A 25,112-nucleotide genomic window follows, 5' to 3' on the forward strand; every position below is an offset into this window, starting at 1 on the left:
TGCTACAGAATCGATGTTTCATTGTTGTAATCGTTTTCGTCGTGTAAGGAGCTCCCTAAAAATGCCGGTTTGTGTAGTTAAATGGCATAAAAAACGACCAAAAATTTGTAGTTTAGTAAAAGATGGAGTAACGTTTCATTTGAAAGTATTTAAACCTTAATTTTATCAAATTTTTAATAAAAACAATTTATAAAAAGTATCGATTCTTTTGACGAAACAGCCAAACATCGATCAGTAATCGAATATTCTATGTATTTAATCTGTGGATAGTCTAAGCAATGTCACAGTAAATTGGCAAGCAGTAGTTTGACTTCATACGCGAGCTATACCTCAATTTCAATTTCAACTTACTAGTTAAATAGATTTTATTAATTAGAAATAAGGCTAACTCACTAATATACTAAACTTAAAACAGATACACTAACAATATACTAACACAGAAAAAAAAATTAAAACTGTTACTCTTATTAATTGAAAAACTTGTTTAATGTAATAATGTAAGGAATAATAAAGGCTTTGCAATTGAGAAAAACATAAGGGATTAAAGGGCTAACATAATCTACGGAACCCTACACTGCGCGTGGCCCGACACGCACTTGACCGGTTTTTTAATATTTGGTCACGTAGTGTGGAGGTAATACCTAGATGGCATCACCAAAATAAACATATGAATACGACCTATCCTTCAAGGTCATTGATTAGTATCAGCCTTATTTAAATCTACCAATCAAAAAACAACACGCATTTTATTGATCACTTCCTATTTTACTACAATTTACAAAATATTTTATTTATTTACATAAAAAAAGTATATTTACAATCACAAAACTAAATGGAAATACAAAGTTGGCAAATGTAATTAAAATGATGGAGGCAGGCAGCCCTATCACATGTTTACGTACCGCGCGCTGTAAGTATTTATTTCAAAAATGCGGCCGAGTATACTGCTTGTATATATTTTTACTGTGCACAATGTGTTTGTTAGTGTGTGTAAAAATTACGCGTGTGTGTATTGCGAGTCAAATTTATAGTTGTGTGTAATTTATGGACACAGATTATACTTAATGGTGTTAAATGTTTTCGATGTGTGAGTTTACCTCGTCCCCCTCAAAAAATGACAGACTTTTTTGTTGGTGAATTTGGATGCGAACCGCGTCCAGTTATTAATGGTCTAAGGTTTTAAAAGCAATTTAAGGATATTTTTGTTTAATGCATCTCTGTCTACGATTTAATGTTTCTTTTTAACCACAGACCACAAATGAAGGTTTTTAACTAGAGTTTTAATGACATTTGACAATATTGCATGACATTGACAGCTTACACCGGATATGAATTCAAGGTGTTTTTATTAGCTGTTTTGAACTTTTACTGTATTGTCTATGTTTAATTTGTAGACAAGGGAGCGAAACAAAAAAAAATATTATCTAATTTATTCGGGTGCTGATGCCGGTGAAGTGAAACCATAAAAAAAAACAAACATCACGCATCCTTGACATCTGTTTAGACAAACTTTTTTCTAAGGAAAAAATATCAGCATAGTATGAAAAGTTCCAAAACTAACTCCCCTCACATGGCACAACTGTCCTACCTGAAAATGTAGTGTGTACACACACGCTATAGATTTCAGAATAAGAAAAAGAAAAATTAGTTTAAAGATTAATAGGCATATTAAATAACTAGCGGACGTTCGCGACTTCGTCCACGTGGAATTTAGTTTTTCACAAATCCTTCGGTAATCATAGATTTTTTCGGGATAAAAACTAGCCTATGTGTCAATCCAGAGTAAAATCTATTTCCATTCCTAATTTCAGCCAAATCGCTTCAGTAGTAGCGGCGCTATCTAGTAACAAATATCCAAACATACATCCAAACATCCATACAAATTTTCGCGTTGGAGGGAAATGATTGAGAGAATATTCCAGATAGTCAATATTTCATTTTATTTCAGAACTAAATAACAATTATACAACTAAATTTATACAACAACTAAATATGTGAGGGTCTTTTATTATTATGTAGGTACATAAAATTCTTGTGTATACTCTGCCATAATAGCCCAGTGGATATGATGACCTCTGCCTCCGATTTCGGAGGGTGTGGGTTCGAATCCGGTTCGGGGCATGCACCTCCAACTTTTCAGTTGTGAGCATTTTAAGAAATTAAATATCACGTGTCTCAAACGGTGAAGGCAAAAAATCATGAGGAGACCTGCACTCCAGAGAATTTTCTTAATTCTCGGCTTGTGTGATGTTGCCCCTTTCATTCTGAGAGGAAACTCGAGCTCAGCAGTGAGCCGAATGTGGGTTGATAATGATGATAATGATATACTCTGACTCTCTGTTATTATACTAATAATAATATAGATTAATGTTTTTACATAATATTACTGTCAGTGAGATTCTTAGAATATCTGCATTGGTACAGAAGAGAGTTGATTAAAAACTAAATATTTTAATTACACTATAGATTATAACACCATCGCTTCTTGATCAAATTCTATAAATTCACAGTTATTTTCTTCATTCGAAACGGCAGGCCTCATGGTTTGTATGTGATTTTCTAAAACTCGTTTAGGTGAAAGCTGCAAAAAATAAAAAATAAAAAATTAAGAATTTAGCAGAAAGGTAAGCTCAAGTTAATTAAGTCTCTTAAGTAACCTTTTTCGCTTTTACATGCTCGAAATTAAATCCTAGATAAAATGCGGTTTGTTGTAACTGCCGAAGACTCCGTAGCCGCACTTTAGGTTCCGTTTCTAATAATCTTATCAAAAGCGCTCTCGCTGGTTTTGAAAGTTTAGTAGCACTGTCCGGCAAAGCACCTGGCTTAGGTAGAATAGGGGTCGACTGTTGCATCACGCTGAAAAAAGAAAACGATTTTATTGTCTATGTTCTTAAACAGACTAAGATTTAACTATGTGCCGTTCTAGATTTTAAGACAGGCAGGCGTGTAAAGGCAAGCTTATACTAAATTACACTAAATAAAACGGATTTTTAATTTTACAGTAGATTCGTGCGATCCGTAGGTACGATACGGATCAGTGGACTCCTACCATATAGGTGCAATTTAGGACCTTTACCTTTGCTTAACAGCCTCGTAGGCAACCAGTTCACGTAAGGTATCCATTTTTACCCGACTAAGCCAAAAAGAAGGGTAAGGGATTTTGGCAGTCTATATGTGATGGCAGTCTATGTATGAATGTACATAAATATGGTACAAAAATGGTCATGGTAGCGCCGTGGTCGCATAGAATGTAAACGGTCTACTATGATTGTACCAAGACCTTCATTTTAAACATACATGCTAATTGTATAATGGGTGCAACCTGGTTATTGGCTGGTGGAAGTAGTTACCACCCTACCGACAAAGACGTACCGCCAAGCAATTTAGCGTTCCGGTACGATGTCGTGTAGAAACCGAAAAGGAGTGTGGATTTTCAACTTCCTCCTAACAAGATAGCCCGCTTCCATCTTACACTGCATCATCACTTACCATCAGGTGAGATTGTAGTCAAGGGCTAAGGGCAAGCCACGGCTCTACCATGACCATTTTTATACCTATATATTTCTCTATTGCGACCTGAAATATTTTCTTGTTTCGGTCTTTATGACGTAGTAGGGCTATAGTTTTAACAGAAAGGGTCCATTGAAAACTGAGTCCACATAAAGGACACAATACAAATATCAATAAATGCTTGCCAACCGTCATTTTTGTGGTAGGTAGGCTCTATGCCTGTAGGCCTAAGATGCGCACCACGACATATCTTAAGAAATGAGAAAGACAAATTTCAACCAATGGCGGCGCAACCGGAAGTAACGCTCTTTCTTTCGTCATGGGGACAACACAACAGCTGTTGGTCGACATTTGTCTTTTTCTCTTCACGGAATACGTCGTGGGGCGCATGCCAGGCCTACTGATAATGATGAAGATTTACCTGTCGTTTGTGTCACTTCTGTCAGTGAGGCTTGCTGACGTAAGACGCTCTTCGTCGCGTATTGCTGACATACGCACCGCAGGCGTCGGAAACTGTAAATCAATGTATGTATTTATATGTATGTATATAAATAAAATTGAAGTGTCTGTATATGATTTCAAAATCCGAGCAACTATGTTTTCTCAAATGCCTAAACACCATATTAAAACACAATCATTTTGAATTATTTTCTGTCAGTTTTCCCGGGCTAACCTCTGTAACAGCAGAACCGTTGGTGGGTCTTTCACTGATAAACATATGATACTAGTGGACGCCTGCAACTTTGTCCACGTGGAAATCAATGTAAACTTTCAACCCCTATTTCTCCACTTTAGGGGTTGAATTTTAAAAATTAATGAATCACATTATATTTCATACTTTTTTATGATGTAAGAACAAATTTTTAAAACTGTAACTCTAAAAATGAAGGACTTTCTATACGAACTTTCAACCCCTATTTCACCCCTTTTTATTTTAGAGTAAAAAAGTACTCTATGTTTTGCTTCATGGTCCCATTTACCATTATACCAAAATTCATCTTCATCGGTTCAGCCGTTTAGCCGTGAAAAGATAACAGACAGACAGACATACAGACTTACTTTAGCATTTATATTATTAGTATAGATTATTGAGCAACATATAGGCTACTTTTTAACCCGGAAAAATCCATGTATCCCGTGGGATTTGTAAAAAACTGAATTTTTCGCGGTCAATGTCGCGGGCGTGCGCTAGTGTAAAATATGCGTATTGAGTATTTTCCTTGCTGAAATTGATCATGAGGTCTTGACTTCGAGTCAAGGGTCAGGTTATGTAATGTCTGTAAAAGCTGACTACTGGTGCAGGGCTGGCCCTAGTAAGATGACAAAAAATATAATTATATAAAGGAGGATGGCGAAAGTGGGAGTCACACTCAGAAGTGTCGTACACTCATACATTTGTATTAATTAAAACTATTATCTTATAAGATCCTTGAAAAAAAATATTGAGATTTTACAGAACGGGAATCAAGATTACTTAGCATAGCATAATTAAATTGTTCTACTTGTTGCCTGAGATCGAAACGCCTTGAGGTATTTATAAAGCAATCACGCAGTTGTATGTCAGCGGCGGTGTTTTTCAGTATAAAATTCACATTTATTCGTATGCATATACTATATAGCAGGGGTGGCCAACAGGTCGATCGCGATCGACCGGTCGCTCGCGACTGTTAGTCCAGTAGATCGTGGCAAGGCAAAAAATATAAATACGTAGACCAGACTGCGCAACGTAATCGGCAACTGCTTCACGCATCATCTTGTATAATTTTTATAAAAAATATAATATATAATTTAAGATAGTTGACATAGAAAAGAAAAAATTTGAAGAATTTGTAAATATCAAAGATGATATTTTGAAAAAACGTCTACCTACAACTTCATTTATATGAAGTACACAGTCGTCGTCAATCGTGACAGAAATTAGGGCAGTGGTAGCAGACTTCTAAATTCGCTAAAGCGATTTCAGAAATTCGAGAGGTTGGTTCAATTTATCGGTTTAATGATTTCATTGATCATAGTGAATTGAATACAAAACACGCAATACTCACTAACACTAACACTAATATATACGAGTAGATCGTTCAGGGTTTCAATAGTAAACATTAGATCTTGGGTCTAATCAAGTTGGCCACCCCTGCTATATAGGTTAGGTTACTTTCTAATTTTAAGGTATATCTCTTTTCTCCAAGCTTTTCAAGGTTGGTTACCATTTGCTTTTTTCTTAGTTTAATCACGTTAAACAACTATCAATGGGTTTCCATTATGTACGTTACTTCTATTTGCTAGTCCCAAAATATATGCAACCTCGCCAATTTCCTTTACAAAAAGATAAGCATTAGAACACATTTTTTTGGCTATCGTTCATTGGTGTATCTAGGATTCTTTCCTAGGGTGGGCCTGGCCCCGGACATCAAGTCTATTATTAGTTTTATAATAGAATTCCACATCAGTAGCCCAGAATCCTAGGGTGGGCACAGGTCCATTCTAGGGTGGGCACGACCCCCCCATATACGCCTATCGTTCTTGATTGATACTGCGAAGATCGTATGAACTCCTGTATCAGTTGCCGTTTCTACCATCATCATGCCCCATCAATACAACTAAAGCAAAAACACCAAATAAATTCTAAAATTCTAAAATTCTAAATTCTAAGCAAGCGCGTACCAGAGACCCGTAGGAGAATCTTCGCTTACGTGATTAACCAAGCACCATTTTAAACATACTTGAAAAAAAATCGCAGTTCTCAAGTCTACGCACACCTGCTTCCGATACAATTCGTTCTCATTACTATAAAAAGCACTCGGAACGTGACTTGAAATAATTCAGACAGCACACTTGCATAAACCTAATTCAATAGACGTGCGATCAAACGCGGCGTCTAGCGCTCTTCATGCGTTTTTCATAAGCCGTGTCTACGCAACATTAGCCCCCATAACCCGTCTGGGACATCTAGACTAAGATCCAGTGAACAGTTTCTTCACCATTTTAAAATCTACCGATCTAACTTTTAAACATAAATCAAACAATATGGGAAAAGAATAATAATAACATTTTGAGTGGCCGCTAGAAGTTTCTAGTTAAGTACTTAGTCTTAGTTTAGATTATTTATTTATTTTTGTATGTAATTTTTTTTATAAAGCCATTTTATATGTTTGTGTGTTAGATGTGCCTCACTCAATAACGAAAAAAATATTACATGTATGCATTTATAATTTGACACACGTAAAATATTTAAATTATTAGGTACAAAAAGATAAAATAATTAAAAACAAAACATAAAGTTTTTTCTCAAACTAATTACATAAGGACCTTCCTCGCTAGACGATACTTTTCTGTCAAAGTATATGATCAACGATCAAATGCGATTATAAAAACTGTCTATAGAATCGATGTTTTATAGTTGTAATCGTGTTTTTGGGTTATAAAGAGCTCCGTAAAAAAATTAAAAATATTTGTGTAGTTGAATGGTGTAATAAAACTCGACAACTTCTAGTTTAACCTAACCTAAACTAAGCTCGTTTTGCTCGAATAATGACAGTCAAATTTGTTCGTGAATTTGGGTGAGAATATTTACTAGTCCTTCTTTAATTAGTCTGAGAGATTTTATTCCTATTTATAGAATTTGATAGCGTATTTAAATACTAGAAATAAAGTTTCGATCGGCTCTTGGACTACTCGTCCAATAAAACAAAAAAAAAAAATAAATTCAAGGGCTAAAAATAGGGAGCCTGCCTTTAATTGCACACTTGGAATTTACAACACGTTTTGTGTTCATTCAGATACATGCACCCCAATTAAAGTGAATCGATTAAGAGGTACCAGGTACCTACACCATAATAAATGTTATTCCTGTTTTTAGAGGACCACTATATGCTCAGGCGATTCTTCTTATAGGAAAGGGGATATAGAGCTGAGACTCACCACGCCATTATATTTGACAAAGCCATGATAGCTTAGTGAATATGACCTCTGATTGATATGATTTTTTTATTATCTAAATTACTTAGTGATAATGCAATCTAAGATGGAAGCGGGCTAACTTGTTAGGATGAAAATCCACACCCCTTTTGGTTTCTACACGACATCGTACCGTAACACTAAATCGCTTGGCGATTAGCACTCTTTCTTCTTCTTTCTTTACGATTCGGAGAGCGTAGGTAGAAATCCGGTCCAGGGTATTCACCTCCAACTTTTCATTAATGTGCATTTTAAGAAATTAAAGTGTCTCAAACGGTGGAGGGAAAACATCGTGAGGAAACATGCATACGTGAGAATTTTCCTTATTCTCTACGTCTGTGAAGTTTGCCAATTTGGGGAAAATTGGGTCAGCGTAGTGAACCATTACTGCATAACCTAACCTAACACCTTCATTCTGACACCCTTCCAGAAATGTCCTCTAAGCTGAGATCCGAGTCTCAGGTCTCAGGTCAGCTCAGTGAGATCAGATGATAATGATCGGCACAGAAAACTTAGCGTGCTCTACAAGGCACAGACTAACTGTACCAACCTAATAATATTTGCAAAAAAAACAAACAAAATAACTAATATGAATTTTTTCTATTGTTATTCAAATCCGTTATATTGTGTTAGAAACTCATCAAACTCTCGTACTTTAAACAGTTTTCCGGCAAAGTTTCACAAAAAAAAGTATAGTAGGTACTACTGTAAGGAAATCTAGGTATACTTTATATCTTACGACAACGAAGGAATCACAAATTCATTCCGTCCCTCATTAGTAGCTCTGCGAGACTACACAGACTATAAAATCTCCAATTTACGGGCGGACTGATTTGTGCAAGACTCGTGTAATGTGATTTTATTACCACTGACGTAGTTTGCATACTACAACTTGATAGTATGGAAGACATGCGGCACATTAATGATTTTCACACGTTAAAACACAAAACGGCTTCTTGTCAGTCCTGGACAATGATAATTTTATACTATAGATCGGTTTGTCCCTACAAAATCACCGCAAAAAGTTATCCGAATAATAGGCTACAAAACTGAGCGCACACATGCACAATTTTGTCTTTAATTCCATTATTTATGTATGTATATATAGTTCTAACACTTCCTGAACGCACAACTCGACATTGTAGACGATATTTAGGTATTATTTGTTTAAATAACGTTCGTTGTTAACCACAACTAACTTTGAGATGAGGAAATTTCCTCTTTTGAGCGCCTCATTTTTCATGACCTAGCAACACATCTAAGAGTATTTATCATCATTGGTCGTGGAGAGAAAACTGGCACATGAAAGATAAAGCAAATTTAAAATCTGCGCGTTTTAAATTAGTACAATTTTTTTTTATTTTTTTTGTAGTTCCTTTTAAAATGGGGGGCAGACAGCCCACAGGGCAAAATTGTTTAGAGCATTAAGCTACCTTAATCCGGCACTTTTTAACATGGTATGAGTATGACTATTACCTATGTAATGGATCTTTCTCTGAAAATGTGTAGGTGTATTAAATATATTTAATACTAGCAGACGCCCGCGACTTTATCCACGTGAAAATCGATGTAAACTTTCAACTTTATAAAATAACATCTTACCTATGTGCTACCTTCTGATCAGTTTGAAGGCGGTGCCAATCCAGTGTAATTTAAACGGCTTGAATTAAAACATCACTGGCTTGGCACCGTCTTCAAACTGATCAGAAGGTAGCACATAGGTAAGATGTTATTTTTTGCTTTCGAGTTTAGGTTAATTTTAGAGTTAGAAGTCGGTTGAATTTTTTTATTAAAATTTTAGTAGGCAGGTATTACTCAACATGGGTGTAGCTTCCTAGGCCAATGATTCCATCTATAGGAAACGTTTTTACTGTTTGTTACGATCTCACACAAAAAGTACTGAACGGATGTTGATGGGGTTATCAAACCTTGAACTGCTTGAAATGTCCGGCTACAAATCATAAGGTCCACAGCTCCTAAATTGGGATATTAAATTAAACGCAAGCTTATAGGAAAGTCTTATCATAGACTAGCTGACGCCGCGCGGTTTCACCCGCGTGATTCCCGTTCCCGTAGGAATATGGGGATACTATATAACCTATTCCTTCCTCGATTAATGGGCTATCTAAAACTGAAAGAATGTTTCAAATCGGACCAGTAGTTCCTGAGATTAGCGCGTTCAATCAAACAAACAAACAAACTCTTCAGCTTTATAATATTAGTATAGATGATTATACAGAATGTCCCGTTATTAATTGATTAAAAGCAAATGGTAAAGTGTATCTACCATTCGCGTTTTAGCCATTAATTACGAGACACCCTATAAAAACGATAATAAATAAAATAATTGAAAAAACCCAACTGCATAAGTCCAGAATTGTAGAACGCAATTAGAAAACAGTCTAATTGTATTCTGCATGATACTCGTATAGTATAACACACGATCAGTCGTATACTTACGCACATCGCGACTAACACACGATCAGTCTTATCGGCTGAAAGGAACTTACCTACTTACATGGATGGACAACTGGATGGTGAGTGGCTAGCATGATAGGTAATTGTGTAGTTTGGACGGTGGTAGCTGTGGAAGGTAGCTGGTTTGGGCAGACCTTCGAGTAAAAATATTATTCTACGGTCTAAACCCTCAACTGTTTTTGTTAAATGAGGAAGCTTTGCAGGCTATTAGTCCTAGTTAGATTAACTATTCGTGATCTAACGAGGTGAATAAGAAAAAATGTTTTTTTTTAACTGAAAATTTTGTTTCCGCTATGTATAGTTGGTACATGTATGAATTATGACGTTAAAGTAGTAGATTTTGTAGACAGGATGAGCTAAACACGTTTTACTTCATTGCTTAGATCTAATCTCGGCAAGGTTATGCAAAAAATGCACGTAAAACCTTTATTTCTATAAATATTTAAATTAAACGTTATCGTGACTTTTGAAAGGTCGTTTTATTTTGTTGTATTTTTTGCCAATGGGCCGTCCAATCAGCAGCACTTAGCGTATTTATTTAGTTAATCGTACAGTTATATTAATAAAATAATACTAATTGTGAAGCTTTCAAAATTCACAATTAGTATTATTATATTCATATATATTCATTTATTTCAAGTAGGCTCAGTTTACAAGCACTTTTGACACGTCAGTTGACTATTTGTAAAGATTCTACCACCGGTTCGGAAGGCAGGTTCTGCTGAGAAGATACCGGCAAGAAACTCAACAGTTGCTCTTTTGAAAAAGTCATACAGTATTACAATTTACATTTGATAACAATTAAATTACAATTTCTTATAGTTTTATTTCCTGTGTGAAGGTGGAAGCTGATCCAATGGCCTCCAAGCACCTTTGTCGTTAAGGAACTCATCAATAGTGTAGTAACCTCGACTAAGTAAATGTTTTTTAACACATTGCTTAAAGTTGTGCATTGGCAAGTCCATCACAGTCTTGGGGATCTTGTTATAGAAGAGTACACCCAAACCTACAAAAGATTTTTTAACTCTTTGGAGACGAAGCTGTAGCTTTTTTATGACAAATAACTTTCTCATTCACAGTACAGCTTACTGAAAATCCCGCTAAATGTCTCACGACAGTATGCAGGAATAATGCGAGACTAAAAAAAAATCACAGTACAGCAGTTTTTTACTAACAAAAATAACGAAAATCCTTTTTTTGATACTTCAACGCCACCTACTGTTTGTATTTTTAGTCGTATGATGTTGCTTCAATGACATAAAATGTAGTTCACATTGTCTTCTACATTTTTTGTTCAATAAAATTTTCCCTAAAACATAGATATACATAGATTAGATAATTTTTTGGATTTTTTCAAAAACAGCAGGGGGGACCCCGCCAATCTACAGTTTAATATCTTTACATGTATGTATGTCCCCCTAACTAACGTTATATGAAGTCAAACTTTTTCTTGAAATTATCCTGAGGGTAGGATTTATTTCATTATAGTTTGACTGAACTAATAAACTTTTACGCCGATGGCATATGACCACGGCTATCCTCTTACGGTCATATTTATAAACATGGATTAAGATTAAACTTCAGTTTTCTTCAAAGTAAAGTGGACCTAATCAGTATTACTTAAAATTAACTTTACTTTGAAGGAAATTAAGGTTTAAATTTTTGATCATGTTTATATAGTCATTAGCAGGGGCGTGCATAAGGTTGTAGATCAGGGTATGCACTAGTAAGACAATGTTATCAAGCTGGGAAAATGTGCATTGGATAAGCATTAACAAATCATTTGTTAGAGTATGCAGTGGTTTAATGCATGTATGAAGAGCACGCCACCGCACAGGTAAGACACACCCACTCCTAACACAGTCTTTCAGACTATTAGACTAGACTTAGACTGGAGGGCAAACCATGAACAATAAATATATTAACAACAACCATTATATGCGTTTTGTAAATGTCAATGGGTGTGGGTTTGGGTCTATGTGTCTATGGCTTGTAAATAAATTTTGATTGCAGATGGCATAAGACATATCTATATATATAAAAATGAATTGCTGTCCGTTAGTCTCGCTAAAACTCGAGAACGGCTGAACGGATTTATCTTATCTTGGTCTTCAAATGTTCGTGGAGGTATAGGGAAGGTTTAAAAGGTGAGAAAAATTAGAATAATTGCCGGGAAAACCATAAAAACAACCCTTTTCTATTTCCCATACAAACGTTTAAGAGTCAAGGGGTAGGGTATGGTAGGGGTAGAGTAGTGTAGAGTAGGGATAGAGAAGAAGTGCACATAAGTCAAAGCGAAGCTTGACCGGGTCCACTAGTTTTACATATTTTCTTCGTAGGATCCTTTTTAAAGATCCTATACCAAACAAAAAGTTGCCTTAACGTTTAAGGTCAACGTCCTTATAAAATGCAGCTTACATCTTTAATGTTATTCCATGAATCATCAGAGAAATAAATTAACAAACAGTATTAACGATGGCTAATTAGTCAGCGACCGTTATTTATTGAACATTTAAGTATTAATGTAACCTAAATTAATTAATTAAAAGGCTTTTTGAAAGTGGCAATTAATTGGCAATCTGAAAGCAAATGATAACAAAATGATAATTAAGTATCAAATGTTTAACTGTTAGTTAAATTTTTTAATTAACTTAATTTTTAAACAACTTTATAGTACGAGATCCGGCATAAGAAATGTATACCATCATCTGTTATTTTATTGGGATAAGAAATAAATGATAAAAAATATTCACATTGACATATTGCAACTAGGTTGCCTAGTTGAATTGCCGCCGGATAGTATTAAATGCATATATATTTTTTAAATTATATTAATCTCCTTGCATCATTGCATATTTAAAAAAAACGTACACTCCAGTTCGTTTCATGTAGGATGGTGCGGGTGACTGTTCGTTTCACTCTTGAAGGTTTGCCACGATTCACGATAATAGTTCGTATTATCAACGTCACCGTACCCATGCTATCTGAAAACACTTTAGTTAGTAGGTATGTTCTACAAAAAGAATTGAAATAGTATATGTTGCCTGCTTTCACACTGCTTCTGTGGTGTTGCCAGATATAAACAGTTGAGTAAATTTATTTATATACCCTCATTAGCTATTCAGTCTAAATGTCAAATGAAAGCCTATTTTATGCTTAATTTAACTGTGTTAAGTTGCTTTTGATCTTGTTCATGCTTTCCTAGATTTCGCATGAAAAATGTGTTGGCCTATCTATCATTATTATTCATGATTTGATTGATTATATATCATTTTATTCCATAGCACTAACGAATAACGTATGAGGGTATATACTTCTAATGTCGGATCTTAGAGTATGCGATTGGAGGCATGACAGTTCGAAACTGAATAGGAAAAGCGCTTAGCATATCTTTGGCTAAATTCATACCTGAAGGCAATGATGTTAAATACAATACTGATGTGTTACTAGGTAATGAAAAATGAGGTGCTCAAAATCTCGTTTAAATCGATGCAACCGTTTCAGAGATTAGCCCAGCCAAACACCGACAAAATTTTAAAAAAGCATGATGGTGTTTTAAAATCGTGTAAATCACTTGGAACAAGACAGTTTTGATATCACAGACATATACTTCAATTTTATTAAAATGTATTGATTCGTTTTTAGTTCGTCTGCGGATCTCCTCATTTCTGATTCGATCACGCAGAGAAATCCCAAGCATAGCACGCACGCACGAACTAAAGTCACTGAAATAGCTCAGCGAGTCGCGAAGCTGAAGTGGCAGTGGGCAGGCCACATAGTTCAAAGAGCCGATGGACGTTGGGGTCCCAAGGTGCTGGAATGGCGACCCCGCACCGGAAAAGGTGGACCGAAGACGTCAAGCGGGTTGCAGGGAGCCGCTGGATGCTGGCAGCTCGAGACTGTTTTGTTTGGAAGTTCATGCAAGAGGCCTATGTCCAGCAGTGGACGTCCATCGGCTGACAATGATGATGATGATGATTGATTCGTTGGAAGAAAAACTCAATAATTCATAGCGCGACCCAGGATGCGAATCCAGGAGCTCGTGATCGGAGGACACTAAGCACTAGACCACTACCAGTTAAGTGTTAAGCAAGTGTATTATATTTGGATATCGTAATTCGCAGCGATGGCTAATTAACCAATCATTTACAAGTCATTGCGTGGCCGATTGTGTGACAGTCATCTCATATCCCAAATGCGACCTTCGCTTGATCGATGATTGTGTGGATTTGTATTGGTCAATAGTTATCATAACTATTTTAATTTGTTTAACTGAAGTTATACCCAATCTATGGCGCCAAATATTAACCAATAATATTCATACAGCCGAACATGGGACTCTTAAATCCTCCTTTTTCCCAAGTCGGCTGGAAAACCCAGAAAATCAGTGGGATAGCAGAGTCGGTATAACTTGTAAGATCTGTGAGTATGACAGTCTAAATAATTTGCTTTTTTACTAAATACGAAATGTGCCCAGCGGTTTCACTAGTGGATTCCTGTTTCCGTGAGAATGTCTACTTAAAAAGTGTATTTATGCTATTCCGGACAAAATCCATCACTGTGCAAATTTTTATTAAAACACGTCCAATTATTCAGAAGTTTTTAATGGTAGCTAACCTGACTTTACTGATTTATGAAAGAGAGCCTGCAGTAGCTAGACATACCTCTTTTTACGAAGGCAGAAAGTTTGTCAACCCATACCAACCCAAATCTTGTGAAGAAAAAAAGAAATAATGTCAACCAATAGCGGCGGCGTAATTATTTGTCCTATCGCAACGAATGATATAAAATTCAGCCGCTCACAGAGTTTGCGTTTCTGGTAAGTCGTGATCGAAAGGTTTGTCTCATCACTTCAAAGATGAGACAAAATAACGAAGCAATTGCAATTGAATATGTTCGTCCCTTTTGATCGCGACCTGTCAGAAACGAGGCAATTGTAATTTAATATGTTTGCCCCTTTCGATCACGACCTGTCAGAAACGAGGCAATTGTATATTATATTTGCCCCTTTCGATCACGACCTGTCAGAAACGAGGCAATTGTAATTGAATATGTTTGCCCCTTTCGATCACGACCTGTCAGAAACGAGGCAATTGTAATTGAATGATTGCCCCTTTCGATCACGACCTGTCAGAAACGAGGCAATTGTAATAATTGAATATGTTCGTTCCTTTCGATCACGCCTGTCAGAAACGAGGCAATTGTAATTTAATATGTTTGTCCCTTTCAATCACGACCTGAAATGTAAATTTAATAATAATTAAAATCCCTACAAGAGTTCTGTTTTCGTTTCTTGGGAATACATTAGATGATTAGCATAAATACCTTTATATATTTTCCGTTCACTGTATAATAATAATTGCAAAAAGCAATAAACCTCTTATGGAGTTATTTGTAAACAGATTTAAGGAGTGATATGCAGAGTGTCTCTGCCATATTTGTAGATATGTATCAAGAATGAGTTCTGAGAGGTTTCTTCTTAAGGTCATAATAAATTGTAATAACTTGAGACTAAGAGTTATTTAATTTAACTCATAGTTATTTCTTCAGATCAGCATATATTTCTTTGAAAAAACATAATAAAAGGTTTGGATTAAAAATAAAGAACCTACACCCCCGCGTATAGATTGATAGTCTTGTCCCTAGAGGCATAGGTACCAGTACTGAATTACCTAAAGCCTAGGACATACTGATTCAACTTACACCCTGCGTCTGAATTGTGATCAATCACAGAACATGGAATGCGGTCCTGTGATTGGCAGGATTCAAAATGCAAACCAATAGCACTAAACTGCCGTGCTGCAAAAGCAGTATCTCAGTGACAGCAAGTTTCCTGGAAAGCATACCCTCTCAAATGAAAAAAGAATTTTTCAAATCGGTTCAGGCGTCTTCGAGTAATCAGTGAACATACAAAAAACAAGTATCCGACGAATTGATAACCTCCTCCTTTTTTTGAAGTCGGTTAAAAAGAGAATTGACTTGCCACATGGCTACAGGCACTGAGTAGAGTGTCTCGAGTGCGGAAATTCTACTAAAATAGGTTGCATGGCTGTTTGTTACTCTTTAACGCCGCTTTTTACTCAAGCTATTTAGCTGAAATTTGGAATGGTAATAGATTTTACTCTGGATTAACACAAAGGCTACTTTTCGTCCCGACAAAATTCATGGTTCCCGCGGGATTTGTGACAAACTGAATTCCACGCGGACGAAGTCGCGGTCGTGCGCTGGTATATTATGTTTCTAATGCCGAATCTTAGGCCATAATGGGGATGATGACTAGGTTTGAATATATTGATTTTTATGATACATTCGGGTAAATAAGGTCAATGTTAACTAATTTATACATAAAAGGCAAAGATTGTCTGGATATTTGCAAAATAAATGAAATTAAAAAATTTCAAAATCTATCAAAAATCTTTAATCGTAATTAGATGAAAATTCATACAGTTTTAGATTACTTACATTAAATGTGACATTTTTTAATATGTGAACTATAAACATAAACGCACAAATAACAAAGATATTAGTAATTTTGTTTGAACGCACATACAAATCTAACGATCATTACATTACCTACAACGTCATTAGTTCGTGCCATTTTGTATGGGGCGTTTTACAGGGATCCGCGGCAGCGCCGCAAATCTGACTCTTTAAATCCCTGTAGCTCCGAAAGTAATGATCGTAGATACCCTGTTCCTTTTACAAAATTGCTTTACTATTAGCATACTCTTAATTTATATACAATTTAAAAAACAGTCATCATCCCTATTTGTGAGTTGCATTGACGCCTGTAGTGGCGGTAGTGTGTAACTACCTTCAGTGTGACTGAGGTTTAAGACAGTCGCAGGCAGGCCGCGCGGTCAATGGCCTTGACACTGTACCTGTTTGTGTGCATATATCAATTTTATATTCTTTCTCTTGCATACGAGTACGATGAAACGCGTTATGTAACGCTAGCTAGTACTTAATGTCTGTAACGATGTCGTTTTTATCGTCAATTAATGTTAATTTCGTAACGGCCAACGAAATACTTTTGTTAACTTATTCTGGTGTTAGGTAAATAGTGTTTATCAATCTGTGTATGTATCTGTCTAAACTAATATTATAAGGATCATCATCATCAGGCGCCCTCTTCAAATTTTGGCGATCAGACGGAGAAAACTTTTCCGATTTCATAAAATTTTAATTTTGAATTTTTCTTATTAAAATTTTTATTTTTCCATTTTTAGTGTTAGCATATCTACTGAGTGTGAACAAAAATTAATAAAATAGCTGAAAAATATTTTCGTATGATAAGTGACACAATCCCAATTTTGAAAATACTATCTTAACTCATATACAAAAAAAAAACAAAATACTCTATATACAAAATACTAACTCATGTACAAAATACTCCCCCTTTATAATTTTACTGAGTCCAAACTCAGCTGAGCGCACACATGCACAAATTTCTGTTTATTTATATTATATATTTATGTTTATATAGTTGTTACTTCCTGAACACACAACTTGACATTGTAGACAATATTTAGGTCTTTTAATAACTATCGTACTTTAATTAGATTTAGTTTCGAAATGAAACAGCCCATGTGTTCAGATTGTAAAAGACTGAAAGCACAAACGCACAAAGTGCTTTCCATTATATAATTACACTTTTTAAACTCATAAACGACCCACTCACCACACGATTTGGAAATTATAAATTCAACTCATTTTGATGCTTACTCAGTTTCTGCAGTAGACTTTGACAAAATTACGCACACCTCCTTTTTTGAAGTCAGTTACGATAGGCCAGTTACAGTCTGAGTAGAGGCGGCTCGAATTGCAATTTTACATGCAAAACTTGAACAAGTAGCTTGAGAACGCTTCATTGTGAGCCATTTGCATTCATTGAGGAGGCTCTTAGGAACAAGAAATTAGACATCTGACACCTTTTCAACACTGTCCGCTCAAGTTTAATGAGATGAGCAGGTTATTAACATTTCTTTGTTTTGCATAGCTTTTACGCGGGCGACCGAATCAAGAAATTCCGTGACGAAAATAAACATAACCACCCAAGCCGTGCATATGCTATCCTATCGACTCAACTGGACAAGTGGTGTAAAACTAAGGGGCAAAACTTCTTAAACCAGAATTCGATTCCAGCTCAACGTACAGACATTTTTATTTAATTATTCTTTTCTCAATAAAAAAAAAAACGAGATTGACTTCATCTTGTCTACCAGACGGCAAATATTCAACGATGTTTCTGTGATCCATAGGGTGAAAATCGGTAGCGGGTCGAATGGTTAGAGGCACGTTGAATATCAACATTCATCTGGAACGGTATCGTCTGGTGAAGTCTACGCTCCGGCGCCGCACTTTTGTCGGCTCTAGTTTCGACACTATAGTGACTTAGTTTGCCTCAGTTTCGACACGATAGTGACATATGTAATATGTATAAAATCTTTGTTTGAAGGCTATAGGTGAGTATGTACATAATACTTGAAAGGTTAATGCATTAGGACAAGAGCAAGGTTAGGACGGAATATGAGTAGATTTTTAAGGCTTTTGCGGTTTTAAATTGATTGTTTCCTGGTAATTTATTCAAAGACATCTGCCATCTAGTCACGAGAGTCCGCGTCAAATTACAGACATGCATGTGTGTTGTGATTATTATATTTTCTGTTTCCTTCCGTTCGAGCATAAATATATTATCTGCTTGAATAGAAATCCTATAGAAACCTATAGCAACACCACCTACTTCGTACAATAGGGATGATGATTTTTTTTTTAAATTGTATATAAATTAGGTAAACGTATGCTAATAGTAAAGTAATTTTGTAAAAGCAACAGGATATTTGTGATCATTACTATCGGAGCTACAGGGTTATTATAGGGTCATATTTGCGCCCCATACGAAATGACACGAATTAACGACGTCATTGATCATAGTGATCGTCAGATTTTTGTAGGCGTTCACACAAAATTACAAATATCTTTGTTATTTGTGCATTTTTGTTTATAGTTCATATATTGAATGTCACGTTTAATGTAAGGAAGCTAAAATGTATGAATTTTCTTTTAATTACGATAATTTTTTTTTAATATATTTTGAAATTTTACAATCTTATTTATTTTGCAAACATCCAGATAATCTTTGTTTTTTACGAATTAATTAGTTAAAATTGACCTTATTTACCCGAATGTCTCATAAAAATCAATATATTCAAACCTAGTCATCATCCCCCGAATGTAAGCCATGATATCAACATATAAAAATACAATATCGGTCTTTTTAATATTGTGTATAGTCTTAGAAAATGAAATAAAACTGATTCCTGCAGAATTCCATTAAAATCGGTTCATTAGTATTCAGGATAATATTCATTAGCATTATATTACGGATATTCTAATTTAAGTATAATTTGTTCACCTGATCCAAAGCTATTTGCATGCCACTAATGATAAATGCTGATATTAAAACAGAAATAAATAAACGCCAAGTGTGCGTCAGGCCAAGCGCAGTGTAGGACTCCGTAGATAAAACGAGAACTTTAATATATTTGCGATAAACACTATTACTAACACACACTAAAGCGAGGATGTTTCTCGTGCATGGGATAGATGAGAAACAATCTTCAAAAATACTTTACATAGACGTGACTAATATAGACCCACAATATTTTTAAAGACCTATCAAACTATACCCCACACTATGAAATAAAAAAAATCCTCACTTTACATGTAGGGGAAATAAAAAAATATTTTTCAATATTTTACTTTACGACTTTGTCAACATGTTTTAATGTTCATCGTTCGTTCGTTATCAACCCATATACGGCTCACTGCTGAGCTCGAGTTTCCTCTCAGAATGAGAGGGGTTAGGCCAATAGTCCACCACGCTGGCCCAATGCGGTTTGGCAGACTTCACACACGCAGAGTATTAAGAAATTCTCTGGTGTGCAGGTTTCCTCACGATGTTTTCCTTCACCGTTTGAGACACGTGATATTTAATTTCTTAAAATGCACACAACAGAAAAGTTGGAGGTGCAAGCCCCGGACCCTCCGGAATCGAAGGCAGAGGTCATATCCACTGGGCTATCACGGCAATTTTAATGTTCATACTCCTACTAAATTACAGATTTCTAGTCTCTGCGTTATACCGTGAACAGGCATGGCGAAACTATAAGTTTTCCTTGTGGACTACAGAACCCTAATAAAAGAGCTCCTATAAAATTTGATGAAGTAATACGTTATTTAACGGTTAACGAGCGCCCGGTAACGGTTAACCGGAAAGACTACTTTCAGTGGTGTCGAGACGCCTTTACAGTTCACATTTACACAAATGTCGTTTTAATTCATAAGTTTTACTGCTAGGCTTGTTATGGTAGCAACAACAAGGAAATAACTGTCCGTTACGGAAAAATTATAAATAAAGTATAAGTCGTAAATAATTTTGCGAAATAGCATCATTAACATCCTGTTTTAACGGCTTACAGGACCAGTCCTTCCTCCTAAGTGTTATTTACAACTGCCTTCAGGCCCCATCAGGCGATGCTTCTGCGCTCGCCCAAACCCCCCGGTGACGCCGCTGAGGTCCCATAAGGAGTCTACGGCACTAACACAATCAGAAAAAAAACAAGCGGCAGCTGCTCCCGACGACTGCAGTTTGCGAAGTCTCGGCGGCAGGCGACGACGTTTGCCGACTGCAGTTGACTCTCGGTGGCGGTCGACCACTTCCGTTGGCTGCCGCCGAGACGTCGTTGACTGCAGTCAGCATGACGCGTGGGTACTGCCGTTTGCTTTTCAGAAACGTGAGAATAATTGACCGTCAATGGCGACCTTCAGATTAAAGAACGCGGAGAAGAGAAGCATAACGTAGAACACGTTGTATAACCGAATTCGTAGACGATGATTTACCACTAAACTTTTCATCTTTAGTACAATAGATAATATGTGTGTGGATATGTTTAAAATTTCAAATATAGAAGCACATTTTTCTCATTTTCTGTCTTGATTCTAGTCTTTTTCACATATTATAAGCTCGACAGCTCTACTTTTTAACCGACTTCCAAAATGGAGGAGGTTCTACGTTCGGTTGTATATATGTTTTTTTTGTTGTCATAAGTTTAGAAGAATTAGCAAAACTGTACATAGCCTCACAACAACCTTCTATGCCTGTCAAAGAAGATAACTACCTAACATATAATATAAGGAAAAAATAACAAGTGATATTTAATGGGTATCTTGGGTAAAGTATGTGACATTTTAGATTGAGGATACGTACGTAATGTAACTACAATTGTTTTCATTTAAAGATTATTAAATGAGCTATTTACTACCTACCTCCTTAAGTTAAAGGTTAGTTTTTGACCCAAATTATCTATGTACCTATACCTTACGTATACCTCCAACTTTTCGGTTATGTGCATTTTAAGAAATTTAATATCACATGTTTCAAACGGTAAAGGTAGATCCGCATTGGGCCAGCGTGGTGGACTATTGACCTAACCCCTCTCATTCTAAGAGGAGACTCGAGCTCAGCAGTGAGCCGAATATGGGTTGATAATGATGATGATGATGATACTTATCGCGTCATATTAGGTATTTATTTCCTAAAAGGCTAAAAAAAGAAATTCGTTTATCTTATAGTATTAGAATTCAGAATGGATAACTTCGATTCTTATTTAGCTATTATCTAAGGTAAGAAATGTAATTTAATCTATTTTCATCTATTCCTGTTATGTTTTTGCAGTATTTATTTTGTTATTCTCTTTAATTGGACGACTAAACTAAATGCGCTCCAAGGCGCCTTTACGTCAGCCAAATCGCGTAACAATAGGATTTATCAATTGGTTAGACGTTTTGCACGATCAGGCATAGTAATTACAGATTATGTAAAATTCAATTTGTTCAAGACTAAATTTAGAACGTTGGGAATGACCGGAAGATAAACAAACTAAAGGAGAAACCCAGTCTCTATACAAACTTGGGCCCATATTATACGAATGATACAGAGATGAAAATTGGCTATAAATTAGAAAAATTAGGTAGAACTTATGAGGCAAATTTTCAGACATATCTACGTCGGCATGATCAGTTAAATTACTTGTTACAGTTGGGTATATCCGGATTTCTTTGAAAATTGAAATGAAATTCATTGCATTATCTGTGTCTAACTGACAGACGACAGTGTTAGAGATTTGACACTAACATTTAACCAATTTAAGAAAATATATATATCTAATGTCAAATCCCTAGGAAAACTGTCAGTTTGACAAACAGAATGATAAGAAACATAAAGAAGCACTTTGACTTACCCACAAAAGCGAATGACAATGATATTTCATAATGACATCTCATTCTTTGATTGACTCTGACATTGACAGCACGCGTTTGCAAAGACAATCAGTGAAATACGCGTCAAAGCGTATAAATCACCAAGATGTGCATTTGCATATTATCCGAATATTGTTTCGCTATACAGGGGAAAAAAAATAACATAACTGAAAAGTTGAAGGTGCATGCCCCGGACCGGATTCGAATCCACACCCTCCGGAATCGGAGGCAGAGGTCATATCCACTGAGTATAACATCACTGCTCTGTTTACAATTACAGGCGATAATTTTATTTTTCGCGGCATTTTTACACAATATTAACACAGTTTTTGAGTAAATAAAAAGCTGTAATAATATATAATTATTTTAATGGCTATAGTAATTTTCTTTATATTTTAAGCACTTTCCCTACTAAGACAATCATTGAATCATTTATTTACAGTTTTTGAAAAAGGTTTCACATTCAAATCTTGCTTATGGTGATATTACACCTTTTTATAAATAAAAACATACATGCAATATAAATAGAGGTAATTCAATTGAGTAATTACTAGATTATACCATCGCTAACAGGCACGTAGTAAATATGGATATTTATTGAAACACATTAATTACCAGTGATTATGCGACGAATTGCGGAGGAAACAATAAATTCAAGATGAACATAGTAATTAAAGGTAACCCATAATGTAATAATTTTATATAAATAACTAACGCCCGCGACTTTGTCCGCCCTTAGACCTCTTTAATCCGGCCTTCTTGTTAAACCTGTTCTTATCGAATGTCTATAGACTAACTCCCTCCCAAATTTCATTTTTGTACGTCAAGCGGTTTTCGAGATTTCGTGATTTTTATCTATACTAATATTATAAAGCTGAAGAGTTTGTTTGTTTGTTTGATTGAACGCGATAATCTCAGGAACTACAGGACCGATTTCAAAAATTCATTCAGTGTTAGATAGCCCATTTATCGAGGAAGGCTATAGGCTATATATTATCCCACGGGAACGTGAACCACGCGGGTGAAACTGCGCGACGTCAGCTAGTATTTATATAAAAATCACAATCTATAATAATTCTATATTTATTTATAGATTTATGAAATTATGCCTCGTATTTTTTTTTCATTATCTACGGGATATCATGAGAAATCATGTCTACAGTTGCATACTCTTAGCTTAATGACTCTTCTCTAAAGACCCTTAAAACAATAACATCAGGTTAACACCTGATGTTATTGTTTTAAGAGAACTTTAATTTTTTCAAAGATTCAATAAGAAAATATACCTAATAAGTATCAATAAAGAAATCATACAAACTTTATGGTTGTCTTTGCGAATCTTGAAAGAAATTTCTCGGATATTACTATGTATTATCTGTGACTCAAGTCCACATTAAGTGAATAATCGATTAGACACATTTACGAGTAAAAATATTTTAAAGTAGTCGACACTCATTCTAGTCTCATAAGATTTCGCCGTCAAGCGTTTACATAATAAAACACTCCTCTATCTATTTAGATAAATAATAACTTTAAATAGTTTAAAAAACAAAAAAACAAGCCTTTAGCACGCATTAAAATTACGAATATTGGATTTAAGACACGTGACTATTTTTTTCGTATTTTTGACAGAAAACCTTTCTTTTGATATTCATATCATGGGGGTGGATTTCAAACAGCGAGTCCGCCATCTTGGGGCTACCACCCTATTTATAATGACGTTTGTTAGCTAGTCATGTACTGTCATCAGAACCCAGAGCCTGTTCAAAATTTTATCTTAATCGAAGACCGGGAAGTGGGTCAAATTGAGATTTGTCTCTCTCAAGGGAATGAAAATTATCATATGGTAAGAGATGAGTAGAACTATGAAATACATCGATAACACTATACAACAAGGGAAGGAACTAATCTAAATACTATATCTACTACAAATACTATATCTAATAAATGTAGTAGATATAGTAGTGTACACAATTACCTAAATTGCAAAAATCAGAAAAGCGGTCCAAATTTTGAATTAAGTTCATCGTCTCATGTAAAGACATTGGCACAAGTCTGAATCGCACTAGTCCGGTTTTCTGTTTTAGGGCATGGAATCCTAAAAAGAGCACCTTATAATCTTTTATTAAAAAAAAAAAATAAAAAAATGCAAATATTTTAATATTTAAATACACAGAATAAAGAAGTATACAGAATGAGTCTTTACAAGCAGCACGGTGAGGCCGAAGAAACTCGAAAAAAAAAACAAACGTCACGCGTCTCATTGACATCCGCATATACAAACTTTTTCATAATGTATTTCAATATTTAACAGTAACGACAATTATTGAATTAGTATAATAATCAATAATTACCAACGTTTGGTTTTTGTGAACAGTTTTTAAAATATTTTCTTGTCTTTCTACATTTTTTATATATTTATAATATTGAAAATTACTGATGCGACGCTTTGTGTCGTATTGACTCCAGAGTGTATTAGTTTTTGAATTTGGAATGGCTGCATCACTGCCGCATTATTTTACCTATATCTGCCTATTATTCTTTAATCTGTGTTTAAATATAAATCATTTGCAATCATTGGATTGCTAATGATTTTAGAATCGGTTGAAAAATAAAAGCAAATTCCTATTTTCGTCCATACCTACCCATATTTCTCTCGCTCAGGATCCTTGCAACTAACCTTTGAATGATTTATAGCTCAGCCGGCAGCGATAATAATATAATTATGTTTCCCTCATAAGCGAATATCCCATGATGTAAAATAAAGAGCCCTAGACGTTAATGCTATTATCATGTCTCGGTTTAATGGGATTATTCTTGGCGTAGGTAGTAATGTGTTATTTTCTTAT

At 35.3% G+C, this 25,112-nt stretch overlaps 1 protein-coding gene across 1 annotated transcript in view; it reads right to left on the minus strand.

Moving 5' to 3' along the window:
• Positions 1-1,916: 1,916 nt before the first annotated feature.
• Positions 1,917-25,112, minus strand: part of LOC112049246 (serine/threonine-protein kinase S6KL) — an 85,501-nt gene continuing 62,305 nt past the window's right edge. The window contains exons 8-10 of the mRNA XM_052885508.1: positions 3,932-4,023; positions 2,658-2,856; positions 1,917-2,581 (exon numbers count right to left, since the gene is read on the minus strand). Of these exons, the coding sequence (XP_052741468.1) occupies positions 2,468-2,581; positions 2,658-2,856; positions 3,932-4,023 (405 nt within the window). The 3' untranslated portion in view covers positions 1,917-2,467. The remainder of the gene's footprint in view (positions 2,582-2,657; positions 2,857-3,931; positions 4,024-25,112) is intronic.

Source organism: Bicyclus anynana, chromosome 14 (genome assembly GCF_947172395.1).
Source record: "Bicyclus anynana chromosome 14, ilBicAnyn1.1, whole genome shotgun sequence".
Taxonomy (NCBI): Eukaryota; Metazoa; Arthropoda; class Insecta; order Lepidoptera; family Nymphalidae; genus Bicyclus; species Bicyclus anynana.